Raw genomic sequence first — 17,632 nt, 5'->3', positions numbered from 1 at the left:
CGTCAATACCGAAGCTCCATCACTGCTAGAGATTCAAACAGCCATCCAAAGCATGAAATCGAATAAAGCCCCAGGGGTCGACCGCATATCAGCCGAGATGCTCAAAGCTGACCCCATGACATCCGCTCAACTCATTTATTTAGTTAACATCTAAACAGATAACACTGAATCAACAATTTGACGCCACAATGCACGGTTCGAGGCCGCATCTCTCCATCCTCGGATACTCCCCACGCTCGCCAAGTCGTTCTGCACCTGGTCTGCCCATCTCGCTCGCTGCGCTCCACGCCGTCTCGTACCTGCCGGATCGGAAGCGAACACCATCTTTGCAGGGTTGCTGTCCGGCATTCTTGCAACATGTCCTGCCCATCGTACCCTTCCGGCTTTAGCTACCTTCTGGATATTGGGTTCGCCGTAGAGTTGGGCGAGCTCATGGTTCATTCTTCGCCGCCACACACCGTCTTCTTGCACACCGGCAAAGATGGTCCTAAGCACCCGTCTCTCGAATACTCCGAGTGCTTGCAAGTCCTCCTCGAGCATTGTCCATGTTTCGTGTCCGTAGAGGACAACCGGTCTTATTAACGTCTTGTACATGACACATCAAGCACGGATCAAGAAAGCAAGGGCTGCCTTTGCGAGTTTAAGAAATATCTGGAAGAACAGGCAGATAAGTGAACGCACCACGCAACGCAACTCTAACGTGAAATCTGTGCTGTTATACGTTTGCGAAACATGGTGTGTATCAGTTGAGAACACTCAACGGCTGCAGGTGTTCATCAACAGATGCCTGCGGTATATAATTCGAGCCTGGTGGCCGCACAACTGGATCTCAAACAACGAGCTCCATCGTCGTTGTCACCAGAGGCCGATAGCAACAGAAATTCGGGATCGGAAGTGGGGCTGGGTCTGGTAACCTGGCAACAGGTTAAAGCGATAGCCGGGCAACGCTCAGGATGGAGATCTTTCAAGTCGGCCCTTTGCACGACCGGAGGTGTACAGGATCCATAAGTAAGTAAGTAAGTTGGAGACTCATAGTGTTATATGTATACCAATCGACTCGACAAACTGAACAAATGTCCGTCTGTTCGTGTGTATGTGTGTGTGCGTATGTGTGTTTTATATAGTAATCCTCAACCAACAACCTACAAGTTGCATTCGATAGAACGCAAAATCTAGTAGATTACTATTGCATTTTATGACGATTGGCCATTGCACTTAAAAGTTATGAAGAAAATGGCCCATCGAACCACATCGAACCATTTAACACCATGGGTCTCCGAGCCTTCTATCAAAAATTCGGTTTTGGAGTGATCCTATAGCCTTTACGTATACTTTGTATACATTACGAGAAAGGCAAAAATTTTTTTTCAAAGATAGGTTGTTGCAGTCAATTAACTAGTCGTGCCTTTCTCGTTAATATAAAAGATAATAAGAAAAGCATAACTGCATAGTAGAGAGATAGATCTTATTATTTTCATTATTTTACAGTTGTTACATAAATTATCGCTTTTTAAAGAACTAATGAACATTTTCGTTTGCGTATGAAAACATCCATTGCGACAAAATGCCGACGGAGGCTGTCGCTATGAATCAATCTTCTGGGAATGCCCATTCTGTGGCGCATGCCGCCCGTTTGAGAAATGGCCGAACCCATCTTTATGCTGTTGAACAACAAAAATCTTCGAAATTCAAAAAGATGGCAAGAAGCAACTTTTGCTGGACGAATTTCATTCCTTTATCGGAATTGCATCTCCTTTTATTGGCATTCCTTCCTCGCGGAAAAATAAACATTTTCGCAGTTATTTCTCGCTTAACTTTTCAAAATTAATTTGAATAGCGCAATCAATAGAACAACATGAAAGCTATTGATTACAGTATTCAAATTAATTCATGAAAAAAATGTTACTTAGGTCCTTTTAAAAAGTTAAGCGAGATTTCCTCTGCATCCAGGGATATTTTACTACCGTTAAGTATTTTAAACGGAAAGTTTATTGAAACCCAGCCACATTCACGTAAACATTTTCCATTTTGAATCTACGCATCGTATAACCCAATGCCCAAGGATCAAAAAAATGTGTAGCGATGTTGAGTGATTTTCTTTTAATAGTTTAAATTATTTAAACCATGAGTAACGCCACGTGGAGCCAATCAACTTTGAATCCCTAGTCCGTCCGGATACGGCACGATTTCGGAGCTTACGTCACACATCGGAGTACGTTTTGATACATCTATTTTGCTGCTCCTTATACTACCTACTTACTCCCATTCACCTAGCAATTCAGACTAATGCAGGCCGGCCTTGCCGAAGTTTATCAAATCAAAACGAAAACATGAAACATGGGGCGGTAAAATCGTTGGCATGACCTTGACGAGTGTCATTCGTGAAGCTCAATTCAGGCTGGTTATTTTCACTTTCCACACGGACACGAGTTTCCACCAAACGGAGTGGATGCCGGTAGGTAGATGGATGAGTTGTGGGGAGTTACTTTTAAGTATTGATTCCAATCTGCGTTAGGGCGTCTAAATATTCACAATGTTGAAAAGTAACGGTGCTGAATCTGAATAATGACAACATTTATAACGTTGCCCACATTTGTTAATATTTTATTTAGAGACTTTGATTTTAGCATTTTGATCAATTGTATTTTACGAGCTTGTTTAAATTTAAAACGCACAACTACGTTATGAATGCGATTTTTTTCGGAACACTCTAATCTAACACTTAAATAAAAAATAAAGGACTTACCCTTAGCGCTTTCACCGCGCCAACTAAGATGCCGGGCGACCTTGTGTGAGGCGAGGGACTTGCCTCGACAGGGCAGGCCCACGGTCGTCACCACCAGAGGAGCCCGGAGTGGGCATGGCTTCAAGCCAGTATTCGGTTTAGTTGCCACCACCGGTACGGAACGTAGTCCTGCCATGAAAAGTAGGAAGAAAACATTTTCTATAGAGTCACTGATTGTTTGCGGTTCACTGTGTTTTTGTGTGATAATTTAAAGGACAATGGCTGAATAGCGAATTGGTATAAAAATAAAGAGCTATCTTTACGCGGCTGATTTTTCACGGAATTAAAAACGTAAACATCCTCTGAAAACCAGACTTTATTTTCTTCTTCAGCACACATGGTTTCATACATATGTAACGCACTTTATTTCGTAGATTTCGAGAATTCAAAGCGACAGAGCTGCTGAACTTGTGACTTCTTGTGAATGACCTCGTGAGAGTTGAACAAACCGCGTCGATGGTACCCCTCGCTTGCAATCACTTCTTTTCTATTCCGGTCAGGGCTGATTTTAATCGACTTTTACGATGGGTTGGTCCACCGAAAACCTGACACCCAACTCGTTGAAAGTAATCACAAAACAGCATATTTACTTTGACCATTTCCACCTTCAGCATCAGCAGCAGCCTCAGCATCATTAGCACAGTGCTCAGTAGAAGAGGAGACGACGTGCGGACAGTCGGTACAGTTCATGTGTTCATCGAGAGGCGATGCACAAACTGAAAACAAAAGTGGAAATTTCACTTCACTTTGCACGATTTGCTCCTTTTTTAGCTGCTCCTCGTTGGTACTGGTTTTCTGCTGTGAAAATACACGCGCTCCGTACGCCGACCGTGCGGATGTATGCGCGCAGATGCGTGAGGAGTATCGCTGGCTTGCTTACTACTGTTACAGTTAGCCTGGGCAGACGGGGCAGACAGTCTGTAAGCTGTGTTGTAGTCGGCGTACATCGTGGTCGTCGTCTTCGTCACGTTTTTCGTAGATTGTAACTACAGTTTGCTTTCGAAGAGTTCTACTGCGTAATAAACGTTTTGTGAATTAAATTGATATGGTTAATGACCAGTGAGTTTGGTATAGCTATTAATAAATATGTTTGGGCTGTGAGATTTTCATTTTTGGTAACACTATGGAGCTCTATTTTCAGCTCACAAAGAATGCTGCTCAAAGATAAAGCTAGTTTTATGGTACCGTCATTATTGGGGCGAGAATGGGTCACTGTTTCAACCACTTAGAAAGCTTGCAGATTGGATTGAATGCATCTGAGGGCAAGAAGACTAAAATATAAGAAACCATTTTGAACGGTTTTTCTCTACGACCTCCAGACTGCCGTTGAAAGCGATGACCCATTCTCACCCCCCAGACCCATTGTTACCCTTGATGGCGGTATTATGTTATTTAGTTATTATGGTTTGGTTTCGATATCACCAAAGTGCAAAATGTTGGAGACCTCAAATAGTTTAGTCCAGCGGTTCTCAACCAGGGGTACATGTACCCCTGGGGGTTCCTTCACCAGTCTCTGGGGGTACCCGAGACAAATGGCGGATGTTGTATTATAAATGCAAGATAATAGTTATTGATGAAGTGAAAATTGTTAACCTCTACTTAGTAATTGGCACTAAAACTAGTTCCTAGCGCTGCGTACTTATGGAAATCAGGAAACGAATCGGCGCTAACTTTGACAAACTATTAAAGATGAGTGCAACCCGAGTTCTTCGGGGCCTTCCTTAGCCATGCGGTAAGATGCACGACTATAAATCAAGACCATGCTGAAGGAAGTTGAGTTCGATTCCCGGACCTCATGATATACGAATGTAAAAATGGTAACTTGGCTTAGAAAATTCACAGTTAATCACTGTGGAAGTGCTTAGATAACACTAAGCTGCGAGGCGGCAATGTTTCAGTGGGGGGATGTAATTAGAGGGTCTTGTTCGGGAAATCCCGGGATTTTTCATGCAAATCCCGGGATTTCCCGAAAATAAAAAATACATGATAACAAAAATATTTAAGATAAATTAATGAATGTATGTTCTGCATAATTGCACCGATTCTAGTTTGTTAGCCCATCGGCTTTTATTTTCCCGCATGTCTTATGCACACCCATACATACAAACATACACAAACAAGCAATCACAGATATCTTCTCAATTCGTCGAGAGAGTGATGAGTAACAATATAGGTCTCCTAGCCTTCTGACTATTTTGTTTTTGGAGCGAACATACAGCTGATGAAAATAAGGAATCAGCTTTCCAGATTTCACAATAATCGAAGCGCCATCCGATGTGCGATCAACTGCGGCTACGAAATTGTGTTCAATGTCACAACTCGTCAACAGCTGTTCCACGGATTGCTTTATCTTCTCCGCCGGAAACGATCCGTAAAGCCGAAGTTGTCCCAAGTTGTCGCACCTCGCTATTAATGACGTTCTTCATCGAAGTCCCCCAAGTTCAAGACGATTATGTCGGAATAAAAATGTTCAGATAATGATGACGACGATTGTTTCAACGACATCAATGGTAGTGAAAAATCAGATGACGAACTCAATTCGTTCTCATTTGGTAATATCTGAACTTATATTATATTGATTTTCTTAACCAATTGTTGAATTTAATTCAGATTATATAAAACCGATTTTGGAGAAACTTTCAAACGAATCCGAAACATTGTTCGAATTCCAGAGGAAGGATGAATACCGGTTTAGGGAACAACTTCAACTCGTTCAGGATGTTCTGAAAACTAGTGAACTGTGAAATCGCTCCATAAGAATAAAAGTACGTACATAATCAAAAATTATCTGGATCTGGTTCAATCGATATTCGACGCTCCCCAGCCTGTTGGGGTGATATCGGAGGCGCTGAAGGGTCGTGACGTAATGTTGTTGACTAGACTTTTTGCTATCTGAACTGAATAGACAGCAAAACCCTTTAACTTCGAATTTGCACGATGCAATTCTAAAACGAGTAGATGAGCGTCGAGACATCAAGAGATGAGATGGCTTCAAAGTAAAGAAATGAATTTTCGAATTCTGCTGGGCTTTCGATCGCTTCCCGTCACCAGCTGATTAAGTTTGTTTAAGTTCCGATCCACACATCATTTTCTGAATCTGACGGGAACAAGGCTTCATCTCCATAGAAGAGTTGTATGCTATGGACCAAAAACAGAGAAATGCGCCGTAGCTTGAATAATTTCATCAATAAGGAGCATACTCTGTTTGAAGTAACTGATGAACTAGTATCGAGTCTGGAGAAGGTTTTCATGGCATTGAAGTCCATTAAAACCACTTCGATTGATATACCCAACCAGCGACTGTTAGATTTTCATACACTTCTGTATAGAACTTACCAAAACCTGTATAAGAACTGGGCATATGCAACATTGTTAGATTCTTATACAATATAAGATTACAAACAAAAATTGCAAGAAAAGCTTGCGAAATTGTAAGGTTCATATAATATTTATAAAAGAATCTAGCGTTTTCGCATATGTCCAGTTCTTATACAGGTTTTGGTAGGATCTTATACAGAATTGTTTGAAAATCTACCAATCACCGGTTGAGCGAGCGGGTGTTCTCTGATTTTAATTCTTTTGACAGATACGTATTTCGATCTCAACACTAAGGTCGTCTTCAGTGTCTTGTACTTGACTCGACGAGTCTTATGACAAGTAAATACATTGCACTAAAAGCTTAAAATAATTTTCGAATCTATTCGTTTTAGTTCTACGGTTCTGTTCATCAGGTTATGGGCCCAGGAAGATTTGTGCGGAAATATTGTACAATGGCGCTTACGAAGGTACTGATGGAAAAGCTTAGAGAAACCAATTATGCGATGTGGAGCTACCTCATGGAGCTGGTGCTGATCAAGGAAGAGTTGCTGGAGAAGGTAACCTGCAGTAAGTCAGCAGAGACGAACGCGGCATGGCTGGTAAAGGATGGGAAGGCTCGAGCAACAATTGGTCTTGCTCTGCAAAGCACGCAGTTGATCCATGTGATGAAAGCGTAACCGGCAACTAGTCGGTGTAAATAAAAACAAATTGCTCTTAAGACGAAGTTTTGATTTTTTGTTCATAAGTGGATATAGGCACGCCTTCAATGTGATTTTATAAAGTTAGTTTTTAATCTAGTAGAAGTCCTAAATATTTAGCTTCGCTAGACCAATTATTTGGAGCCCCATGCGTAGTGAAAATATGTCTGCTAGAAGGTTTCAAATAAGAAGCTATCGGCTTATGTGGGAAAATTAGAAGCTGAGTTTTGGAAGCATTCGGGGAAATTTTCCATTTTTGCAAGTAAGTGGAAATAATATTTTTTGCAATCTACTACAAATGACACGAAGGCTTCGCCCTTTGGCGGAAAGGCCCGTGTCATCTGTAAACAAAGATTTCTGACACCCTGGTGGTAAATCAGGTAAGTCAGAAGTAAAAATGTTATACTATATGGGCCCTTGGGGAACACCAGCTCTTACAGGTAATCTATCAGATCTCGATTTCTGATAGTTTACCAGCAGTGAGTGCTCTGATAAATAATTTTGGATCAGTTTAATAATGTACAGAAGAAAATAAAAAATTCATCAATTTTACAATTAAACCTTAATGCCAAACACTGTCAAATGTTTTCTCTATATCAAGAAGAGCAACTCCAACCGAATATTCTTCAGATTTGTTGATTCGAATTAAATTCATAACTCTTAATATCCGATGAGTGGTTGAATGCCCATGGCGAAAACCAAATCGCTCATCAGCAAAAATAGAATTGTCATTAACAGGGAATCAATATTCGAGAAACGCCTACCAATATACCCTTTGTCATCAACAGAGTTTGTTACTGATAAACGCACCTAGCAACAAACTTTTATCAGAACCTGAACACAATATGACATGAATCATTTGCCTTGAATGATCTGATATTTCCGAGAATACGATGCTATTTTTGTAATTGTCGTTAGATTTTCGAATATTTCCATGAAAACAGAAACTACGATAGCATAAAACCGAAATTTTCTGTAGAGATCATGAAAAAAACGGGATGAAAAGTTGCTAACGAAATTGTCTTTTTTTTGTTGCTGAAAAAAATTTTCGGATCTTTGTCATTATTATCTCCGACAAAAACAAAGCGTTGTCGCTGGTTCTCTTTTGTCGCTTGTTTCGCATGCGCATCCAAGAAAAATTGATTCCCTGGTCATTAATACCATCACTTAAAAACCATCACTCTATTTAAAATCATCTTTTCAAACAGTTTGCTGCCTGAAGAAAGCAAACCGATTGCACAATGGTCCCAAAGTCGAATCTAGCAAGACAAAAATGTTTGCGCCAAAACTATTAGTTTTAGATATATAGTATCTTTGGGAAAAAAAATTTCATATTTTTTGACGATTTTCTTCCATGTAGTGAAATTAGGATGGTACCTTTATTTCAGAAGTTCATAATATCAACTTTTTAATTTTTCGGTAAAGACTTGTGCAATGTTCCACAAAGTCGTAGAGCAATTAGTTTTGAGCAACTTTTCCGAAGAAACCATTTTTCTATCACTTATGGTTCACAAGTTATGAGCTGTTTCAATAAATACGTTAGGGCGGTCCCTTAAAATCGGTATTCTTCACATAACTTTTTATACATTCATTTCACGCATAAACTTTGTTCCGAGCACTTTAAAGACTTTCGAAGACGCACATTTTTGTTAAAGAACCATGGATCTATCTCTTATAACAAACTTCTAAAGACACATCTTTTTGCTGAAGACCCATTGACCCATCTCGTTCATTTAACAAGTTATAGCCGTTTTTCGATTTTTTTTTCAAAATGAGATAAAACGCTTTAAACGAAAAACTCTCTCTCAGTTTTCCCACCATAAACGCAGAAAAGTGCGAGCTTTCGAATAGAACCAATAGATTGAAAATCGGTTGGCTCCATTTTGAAATATAAGCATATGAAAAAAACATGTTTTTCATACAAAAACTCGAATAACTTTTCTGTTATAAGAGATAGACCCATGGTTCTTTAACAAAAATGTGCGTCTTCAAAAGTCCTAAAAGTGCCCGGAACAAAGTTTATGCGGAAATGAATGTATAAAAAGTTATGTGAGGAATACCGATTTTTAGGGACCGCCCTAACGTATTTATTGAAAAAGCTCATAACTTGTGAACCATAAGTGATATTAAAATGGTTTCTTCGGCAAAGTTGCTCAAAATTAGTTACTCTATAACTTTGTGGAACATTGCACAAGTTTTTATCGAAAAATTAAAAAGTTGATATTATGAACTTCTTAAATAAAGGTACCACCCTAATTTCACTATATGGAAAAAAATCGTAAAAAATATGAATTTTTTTTCGTAAAGACACTATATATCTAAAACTAATAGTTTTGGCGCAAACATTTTTGTCTTGCTAGATTCGACTCTGGGACCATTGTGTATTGGGCGATAACTGGAACAACTTTGGCGTTTTTAGTAAAAATATTTAAGTTCTTTCAGTGGAATTTCTTCAACTGTCGAAGACGAGTACTAAATTCGTCTTTGGCGTTTTTTCATTCATGCCAATTGAAAACATTTGCTAAATAAATTAACCAAAAAGGATAAAGAGCTCTCAGGATTGTTTTTGATAAGTATGTAAAAATACCATCAACCCGGCTTCCATATTTTTAAAATATCTAGTGAAAGATCTCACTTCATCCAAATTAGTTCACATCGAAGGGTCAAAAACATTATCTTGATTAAGAATGTCTTCGAAGCTCCTTGTAACCTAATCCTTAATTGAACTAGTTACACCAAGATTAAAATTATGGTTACTCTCAAACTGCTTAGCAGGTTTTTGAGTCCTTCCTGGAATTGGCTTTTGAGGTTTTTGAAGAATTTCCGTTAATTTCCAAAAGGGTTTCGAACTGGGATTCAACTTTGAGACAAAGTTGGTATTTCTCAGAATAACGAAACGTTTTTTTAATTTCATTTTGCAAATCTCGCCAAATAACTTTCAAAGCTGGGTCGCGAGTTCTTTGGTATTGCCTTCGCCTCAAATTTTTAAGACGAATCAGGAGCTTAAAGAGCGGGCATTCCAATTTAAAATTTTCAAAAAAATATTTGGATCCATTTTGAGTAAATTTAATACCAACCTGAACAGCTTCAGTTTTGGTATTTGCTTTAAACATTGCATCAGTCATGTGATGCAAGTGTCTAGACTTTTCTGGTCATCAAAGTATCATCATGTTAGCCTCATTATATACGAATGCAAAAACTTGGCTTAGAAGCCTCGCAGTTAATAATTGTGGAAGTGCTTAATGAATACTCAGCTCAGCCAACTAGAATCTCCCGTCATCAATTTTGCACGGGAATTCAAAACTTTTTTGCGTAAAAAGCATTCCCAGAAATTGGATTTATGATTGCCCCCCCCAATTGGCACATTTAAATTTATTGGAATCTTCTCTCACAGGACAGGCGTTCTTGGCGTGAGAGGTTCCCACACAAATCATGCATTTAGCATCCATGTGTCAATGTTCAGTTCCGTGACCCCACTTTTGGTTCTTACGGCACTGAGTGGCGTTTTGGAAATTTCCCCCAGGCCTGCGGAAATGTTCCCATGTAAAACGGACAAGGGACATAAAGTAGGCCGTTTCCAAACTTTTCATATAATTTAGTTCTCTTTTGTTCAAGTGAACTAAATCAAATTCTTGGGAAATCCCTCTCGAAAAGAACCAGAGTGGGATTTCTTGTTCATTTGAATAACTTGGACTGGTACAAATCTAAGCAATTGTGAAATTTCGATCTTGATCTCATCCAGTGATCATCACTGGAAAGACCTTTTAGGACGACTTTGAACATTCGTTCAGTCTTGTCGTCTTATGTGAAAAGCTCATGTCGCTTTTTAGTTAAATACTACAGAAGACGTTTGCAACCTTTAAAGGATCCCGGCAAAACACGGCAGTCATCTTTCCTGGCAACCTGAAATGAAACCTTGATCCCTTGAAGATTACTCAAAATCTCATTCCGAAAACCAGATACCACTATTGTTTCTTCGCATGAATCGAATCGCCTGGGCTGGTGGATTCGATTTGCTCAATTTCGTTATGAATCAAATCGAACTGATTGCTATCAAATCGAACTGAATATCTGAAGCTTCCAGCTTCCTTCTATTTTTTCCGCGCTTTGGCAGGACAGTCTTGAAACCTTATTTCTTAGAAGGAAGTGGAGAATTCAGAGACTCACCCTTCCTCTTGTTTTTATTAATGCTCATTGCTGAGCGTGGAGACGTTACCTTCTAAGAGGTTTTTTTCCAGAACGGTGCCCCTGCAGGATTACCACCGCTTGTCGGAATTTTACTTCGCAAACGGGTCCAACGTAAAACGAAAACACGGGTCCAAGCAAAGATTGTAACGCGATCAGTAGGTACAAATAGTACTGAGAAACACTGTGGAAAAATAAAATAGCTCTTTCAGCAAAGAGAACAGACAACCGCGCAGTACAAGAGCACAGAGCGGTCTGTGACTGTCGTTTTTATTATTTCGCGCATGCTGCGACGCAGCAAAGCAGGAATAATAATAATGACAGTTGTGCGTTGTAACAGTTAAATGATTATCAAATAACCCTGCTCGCGAAGCAAGATTACTTTTCACAGATATCGAATCATTCCCAACAAACAATTTAAGCCAAATAAGCTAATTTTTTAGCTGAATAATTGATTTCGTTTAATCATGTGCATCGATTTTTTTTTAAAGTTTTGTTTTTTTTTTCTGAAAGAAGTGACTTTTAGGAAAAGAAACAATGACTTATGAGTTAGTAACTTCAGAACGCAGTGATTAATTGATATCGACTGATACACACCACTACGGGTCTATGGACTTTCTATCAAGTTTTGTTTTGAAGTGAGCCTATAGCATTTACTTACATGCATTTAGTGTATTAGAAAGCCGAAAACCTTTCAATACAAATTATTTCTACGAGAAAGGCAAGAATCGGGATAAATGTCCGATTTTGAACCCCTAGACGAAGTGCTTCTCAATATTTGCTATCAAATGTTTAACACAAGCGAAAATCAAACCATTTATAGATGAAAGTCTTATTCATGAAAAAGAAACTTGAAATGGGCATCAGTTATTGATAAATCATTGAGACTTTCAACTTTCTGAAAAATACAATCGTTTTGGACAATGCAACGTATTTTGGACCTAAAGATGTACGTATTTTGGACTATCCCAATTTAGTTTGTTCAAAGCCAATTTAATTTACACTTAGCAGCAGCATTTAGTTTAATTCAGAAATCAAGAAAATGTAGCCAGGAGGGTCCAAAATATATAGGGGTCCAAATCAAGTTCGTTAATCTAATTGTAATTTGTAATTCCATGTTGAAAAATTTACATAAATCGCAATCACACACACCCAAAAAACAGATCTCACAATTATTTTATAAAAACGTGGCATATACAAATCTGTGAGGTTTTTATACAGAAATTGTATTAAAATAATACAAATCGGTATAATTTCAATACAACGATTGTATTAAAATCTTCCAAAAATTGTATATGCCCAATTATTATACAGTTTCTGTAAGGTTCTTATGCAGAACTGTATTAAAATCCGCCATCCGCTGGTTGGGTGCACTTTTGGAGAATCGTCTGTACTCTCGTGTCTGACTTGCCGTTCGGGATATTATACACACTATGGAATGAACCGGTCAGCCAGTATGCATTGGTGTTTGCCAACGATAAAAGGTGCTTGAACAGTATCAATTTGTTTAATTTTAGTTGAGATAGTAAAATGTGACGACAACATCCACGGCAAACAAAAAGTACAACAAACAATGTATAATGCTGATACAAAGTAATTGACTTTCCGACAAGCGCTTCCTGCAGCGCTGCTCATTAAAAAAAATATCTCCGACGTGTAGCCTGAGGCACACCTCCATAGTCCTTCCTGCAAGTCTGTATGTGAACATCGTGTTGCATGTTGCTACCACATTAGCAGAACTCTGTATATTGCACCAATCTATCAACAACATAAGTAGGATGGTTTCTCACGTATTAATATGCTAAGAGTCGTGTAGGAGTATAAATGCTTACAGAATGGGAACCTGAGCAGCTGAATGTAATATACACAGAATTCTGTTTTCAAGCGATTTTCACATTCCAAAATTGACGAGATTCACATGATTTTACTCGCATTTTTTGGAGGCTGATATGACATGCTCTCGCATTTTAGGAAAAATTAAAGCAAATTATAAATACATAGTTTTAAGATCAAATGCAAATGAATATATCGTGTCCAAAACAATATTTGAAAGAATGTTCAATATACGAATTTCTCACATGCTTAGCATCAAACTTGATTTAATTAGCAGTGACCAAAGGTTTCTAAAAAAGTGTTTACCATTTTGATACTCATTAGTAGAGGACAATTGTTGAAAGGACAAGACGATCTTTGTGAGTGTAGCTCAATCAGTATCAGACTCTTCTTTCGTAATACATAAAGATATTTAAATTTTCTAGAAAATGTTATGTAAGCTTCATAAATTCTTCAAACAAAAAAATTACAATTGTTATTACATTTTTACTTTGCTAGCTTAGGTTTTGAACGAAAAGCGGTGCCATTTACCATTTACACACATTACCTTCCAGGCATCCCGAGCCGAGTTATTCGGACCTGAACCCATACTCTGTTGCTTCCCGGTCGTATGCGCTCTTATCGATTGCAACTACACAAACGTGACTTTCTCGGTTCGGTTTCGCCGTCAACTGATGTTGATAAACGAACTACCACCACCTACGTTCTGATGTACACATTGGGAACGACCAGTTGGAGGCAGAGAGCATTTTCCAAAATCTCCGGAACAGGTAAAAATAGATCGAAACTGGTTAGGAACAGAAGAGCAATGCGTCACTCATTACTGTTCTATTTGATTAAGATTTGATCTTCGTTTGAGATTATTTTTTTTTATTATCTATCATTTATTTGGAAGGCTCATTTGCCGTGAAGCGTTACGGAGCCGGAATCATGTTTTTAAATACAGTTAAATATGATTCTTATACACTAATGTTAATTTTGGGGAACCAACCGTTTGAGATTTCGGCTAGTAAAACATCGTTACTTGTACCAAACAAAAATTAATTCAATATTTTCACATCAATTGATCAAATATATTTAGATTTTCGGCTGACTGTACCTCCCCCAATTTCAACGCTACCCGCAGACAGTTACCGGGCTCTGTATTTTGCATGGAATTGAATGGAATGGGTCAATGGATTGGATTGGCGGTATGTGGTCCACGAGCCGTGAGCTCCAGACAGTGATGGTATTTTGATATCTAAGGCGTCGCTATTCGTTGCCACCGCGCGGCACCGCACCACTCTGACGGCGTTGTTATCGTCTTCGATCGACAACGTCGTCGTTGTTGAGCATCCTCACTCGGCGTCGGCGAGAATGCGCATGTTTCATAAATTTCAAATTGTGTGAGGCATCCCGTGTGTATGTCAACAGCTGGGTTGCCTTTCATACAGAGTATTGGTAGTCACTGGCATGCAGTGTTGGCAAGTAGCTTGTGCTGTGATCACATGAATGGCTTATTTTTATTAACCACGAAATATTCCGTTTTTATTGCCCCCTGGTGAGTTGCTCCAAATGGGAAGAATTATGAAATGATTTTTATACCGAATTTGAAAATTTTTGACAAACATAAATATATGATTCATTAGTTATCCGCAGTAGTGTTTACGAGAATAAAAGTGGTTCAAACAATGTAAAACAATCAGGTCGGGAGAAATAGGATCAAATACGCATTAGAATACAGACAGAATAAGGACGTGATAAAGTCAGAGCATAACTGTGCATATTATGATCTAGGAATAAGTTAACAAAAAGGTGCTGTGAGGAAAACATTGTAGCTAATATATGGAACTCCTACTGAATGTTATTTAAGGCAAATTGTGTTCAGGTTAATGTATAGTTTCTTTCCCCAGTCGAAAATATTTCCAACAAAAATAATAAAGGCAGGAGAGGAAATCTAAGTCACCTCGAGCGTTTCAAGACCCAAACGTGTACTTATTGGAATAGTGTGGGTTCAAGTCCCATCGGTAGCCGAATCTTTTTTTCGCAATATCTCATAAAGACACCTTAAAATGGCAAACTTAACTATGTGTATCAAACATAAACATCATTCTCAAAAAAAAAAAACTTAAATTGATAAGAAAATATATTACAGAAAATACAAAATTTCTATATTTTGCATAAACGGCAGGCGGATGAAAAAGCATATAACAGGAGAGGCTACCCTACCAAGCCCGGCGTACAAAATATTATCGTGCATCTGGTTGAACAGGCTGAGTCCAATGTTGGAAGATTTTCATGAAGGCAGAACAACGCAAAATCAGATGTTTCTTTTGAATCATAGATACCCCAAGTAACCAAAAGTTCCTTTAAAAGTACGGTTTTCGCTTATTCAGCTTGACTGAGATGATTTAAAACGAAAAGCGTACTTTCAAAGGAACTTTTGGTTACTTGGGACATTTCCAAAGTACAACTTGCAGACTCAGAATCTGTGCATTGATTACACACCAGCGTAAGTTTCAGTGAGGAGAAGAAATTCCCTGTGTCAGATAACTTCTGAACATAGTTTTCTGGCGAAACTGATAAGGCTGATACGTACAATGGCTCGAAATCAAGTTCTCGGATAACAGGCGACGGATCAACCCGGTTTGAAAACTAAGACGAATTAATCAACTGCGAACAGAGAGAGAAAGCCGAGGGCCCGAGAATACTGACCTGGAGGACGAGTGCGGTGATGTCGTATCGGAACTTGCTCCGCGGATTGAGACCCGGAATGTCCTAGTCAACAGATAGTTGTTGATGTTTTTTATCAAAAGATATTTTAGTTACAAGACAAAGATTGTCGCTTTGATTCCCTTTGTTCTGCTGTCCGCAACATGTTGGGTGCCGAACTGTCAAATCGTATGTATTTTTCCTTCATTGACATTTAGCGCCCTAATCCTCGCCAGTACATAAAAGATGTTCCGGACAGCGACGACAGCGACAATCTTTATCTTGTAACCAAAAATTTTTTTTTTTTCGTCAGGTAGCTTGTAAGATTGAAGCTTTGTAGTTGGTACACTAGGTTATCATGCCAAACTTTGACGAATATCTTCTCGACATCGATTGAGGCCATGGCGAGGGATTTTGAGTCAAACTTGTTTCATCTGAGGGCGTTGATAACTAGAGCTATTAGGTGTACGGTTGATCAACCGCATCAGGAACCAAACTGTTCCTCGCGCAAGATGTTGTGGTGTTCGGAAGACTCAAGAAGCAGGCGGTAAATCGTCTTTTCAAACAACTTGGATAGCACTGAGGCTAATGGAACGACAACTTTTGGGAGAGGAAGGATCCTCACCAGACTTCCAGATGAGGATGACTTTAGCTGACTTTCAAGACGATGGAAAGAAGCTAAGACGGAGGCAATGATTAAAGATCAGTGTAAGGGGCTCGAAAAACGGAACAACCATGCGTTTGAGTTCGAGATGTAGAATGTTGTTCGAGCTTGGGGCCTTCATGTTTTCGATTCGTCAGCTGAGATATCCAACTCCTTCGAATAGTTGTTGGGAGTCAGATGGATGTTCTTCGTATGCTCGTTATCGGATGTTTCGTGTGGACTGACAATGTTCTGTCCCAGATTCGGCAAGCTGACGTAGTGACAATTTATTTCGACGGCCTTCTCTGCAGTAGTCAGAGCTTGAAATATTCATCTTCGTGAAGCAACTTCGGTCCGAATTTTGACAAACATCGCATGAATATTCAAAACATAGAATGACATAGTCAGACGATTACTCCACGAATTAATTCATTCGACAGTCACTGAATGTGTTTACTATGTGCAGAAAAAAACATAATTATCATTGTTTATGTTGATGTTTACCGCCGAAAGTGCCTCGCGGATGAAAATCGGATTCAGTTCTGTGTGATAAATCACTTTACTCATTTGAAACGTGTTCAGATTTCAGATAATTTATCAATTTGTAAAATGTGCATAAATAATCAATGACTAATATTCAACTGAATATTGACTGTCCAGAGCCGACTATGAATGTGTCGGAAGTGAACTGACAAATGAAGAAAAATGGACTTCACTAAAAAATTTCGATTATTTTACACTCTGGCAGTAGTGATCAAGTGATTCTTAGAGTCATTGTTCTTGTCCAATGGGATCGAATGTGCAATGGGCTGAGGCTTAGACTTCAAAATTTTGGTAAGTTTCCAGAACGGCTCAGAAGAGTCTGGGAGAATGCAGATCTAATTGGAGTAATATTATTTCTCAGGTCCACCTTTCTGTCCTGTATATTTTTTGTCATGCGACTACCACGTGTCTTAAGGGCGTTTTAATATACCTCTGAAAGGTGGCCAGTCACTGGTCGGCTGATCGAGTGTCTTGTTGCGAAAGTCCAAAATGATGACGTTCACCTTTCATATGCGTTTCGATGATGAACGCCACGTCTATTCCCTTTTGCTAAGGAAGTACTTCAGGCTGAAGTCATCAGCTCGATTGTTTTGCTCTTGAGAAAATTGAGAACAACAGTGGCCCCAAATTGCTACCCTGGGGTACCCCCGAGCAGTATGTGAAATGTTCGGAATGTGCCACACTAATTTAAACAAAGTTTGCAATTTTTCTGATACGAACCGAACCAAAGTACCAGATCTGGAGAAACGCCTAGCTTTTTCAGTTCTGCAAGCAATATACCGTAATCAACCCGATCGAAAGCAGCTTTCAGATCTGTATACAATGGCACCAATTTGGTTCCTAGCTCCATATTTTGTAGGCACAACGATACAAACGAAACGATATTAGTTTAGATCGACCATTTAGGGTAGAATCCTTGCTGATCGGGTGATATAT

General features: G+C 39.1%; 1 protein-coding gene across 4 annotated transcripts in view; it reads right to left on the bottom strand.

Moving 5' to 3' along the window:
* The window catches only part of LOC134212432 (6-phosphofructo-2-kinase/fructose-2,6-bisphosphatase 1-like), a 319,297-nt gene that overhangs the window by 22,811 nt on the left and 278,854 nt on the right, over positions 1–17,632 (bottom strand). For 2 of the 4 annotated variants that reach the window (XM_062690280.1, XM_062690281.1), the window contains one exon: positions 2,747–2,914. In XM_062690280.1, coding sequence (XP_062546264.1) covers positions 2,747–2,914 — 168 coding nt within the window. Of the gene's footprint in view, positions 1–2,746; positions 2,915–3,048; positions 3,192–3,375; positions 3,627–17,632 lie in introns of those variants that run through there. The other 2 variants (XM_062690282.1, XM_062690283.1) reach the window with 2 other exon arrangements.

Source organism: Armigeres subalbatus, chromosome 2 (genome assembly GCF_024139115.2).
Source record: "Armigeres subalbatus isolate Guangzhou_Male chromosome 2, GZ_Asu_2, whole genome shotgun sequence".
Classification (NCBI taxonomy): Eukaryota; Metazoa; Arthropoda; class Insecta; order Diptera; family Culicidae; genus Armigeres; species Armigeres subalbatus.
The sequence above is the reverse complement of the archived record's forward strand: the minus strand, read 5'-3'. Positions and strand labels throughout refer to the sequence as shown.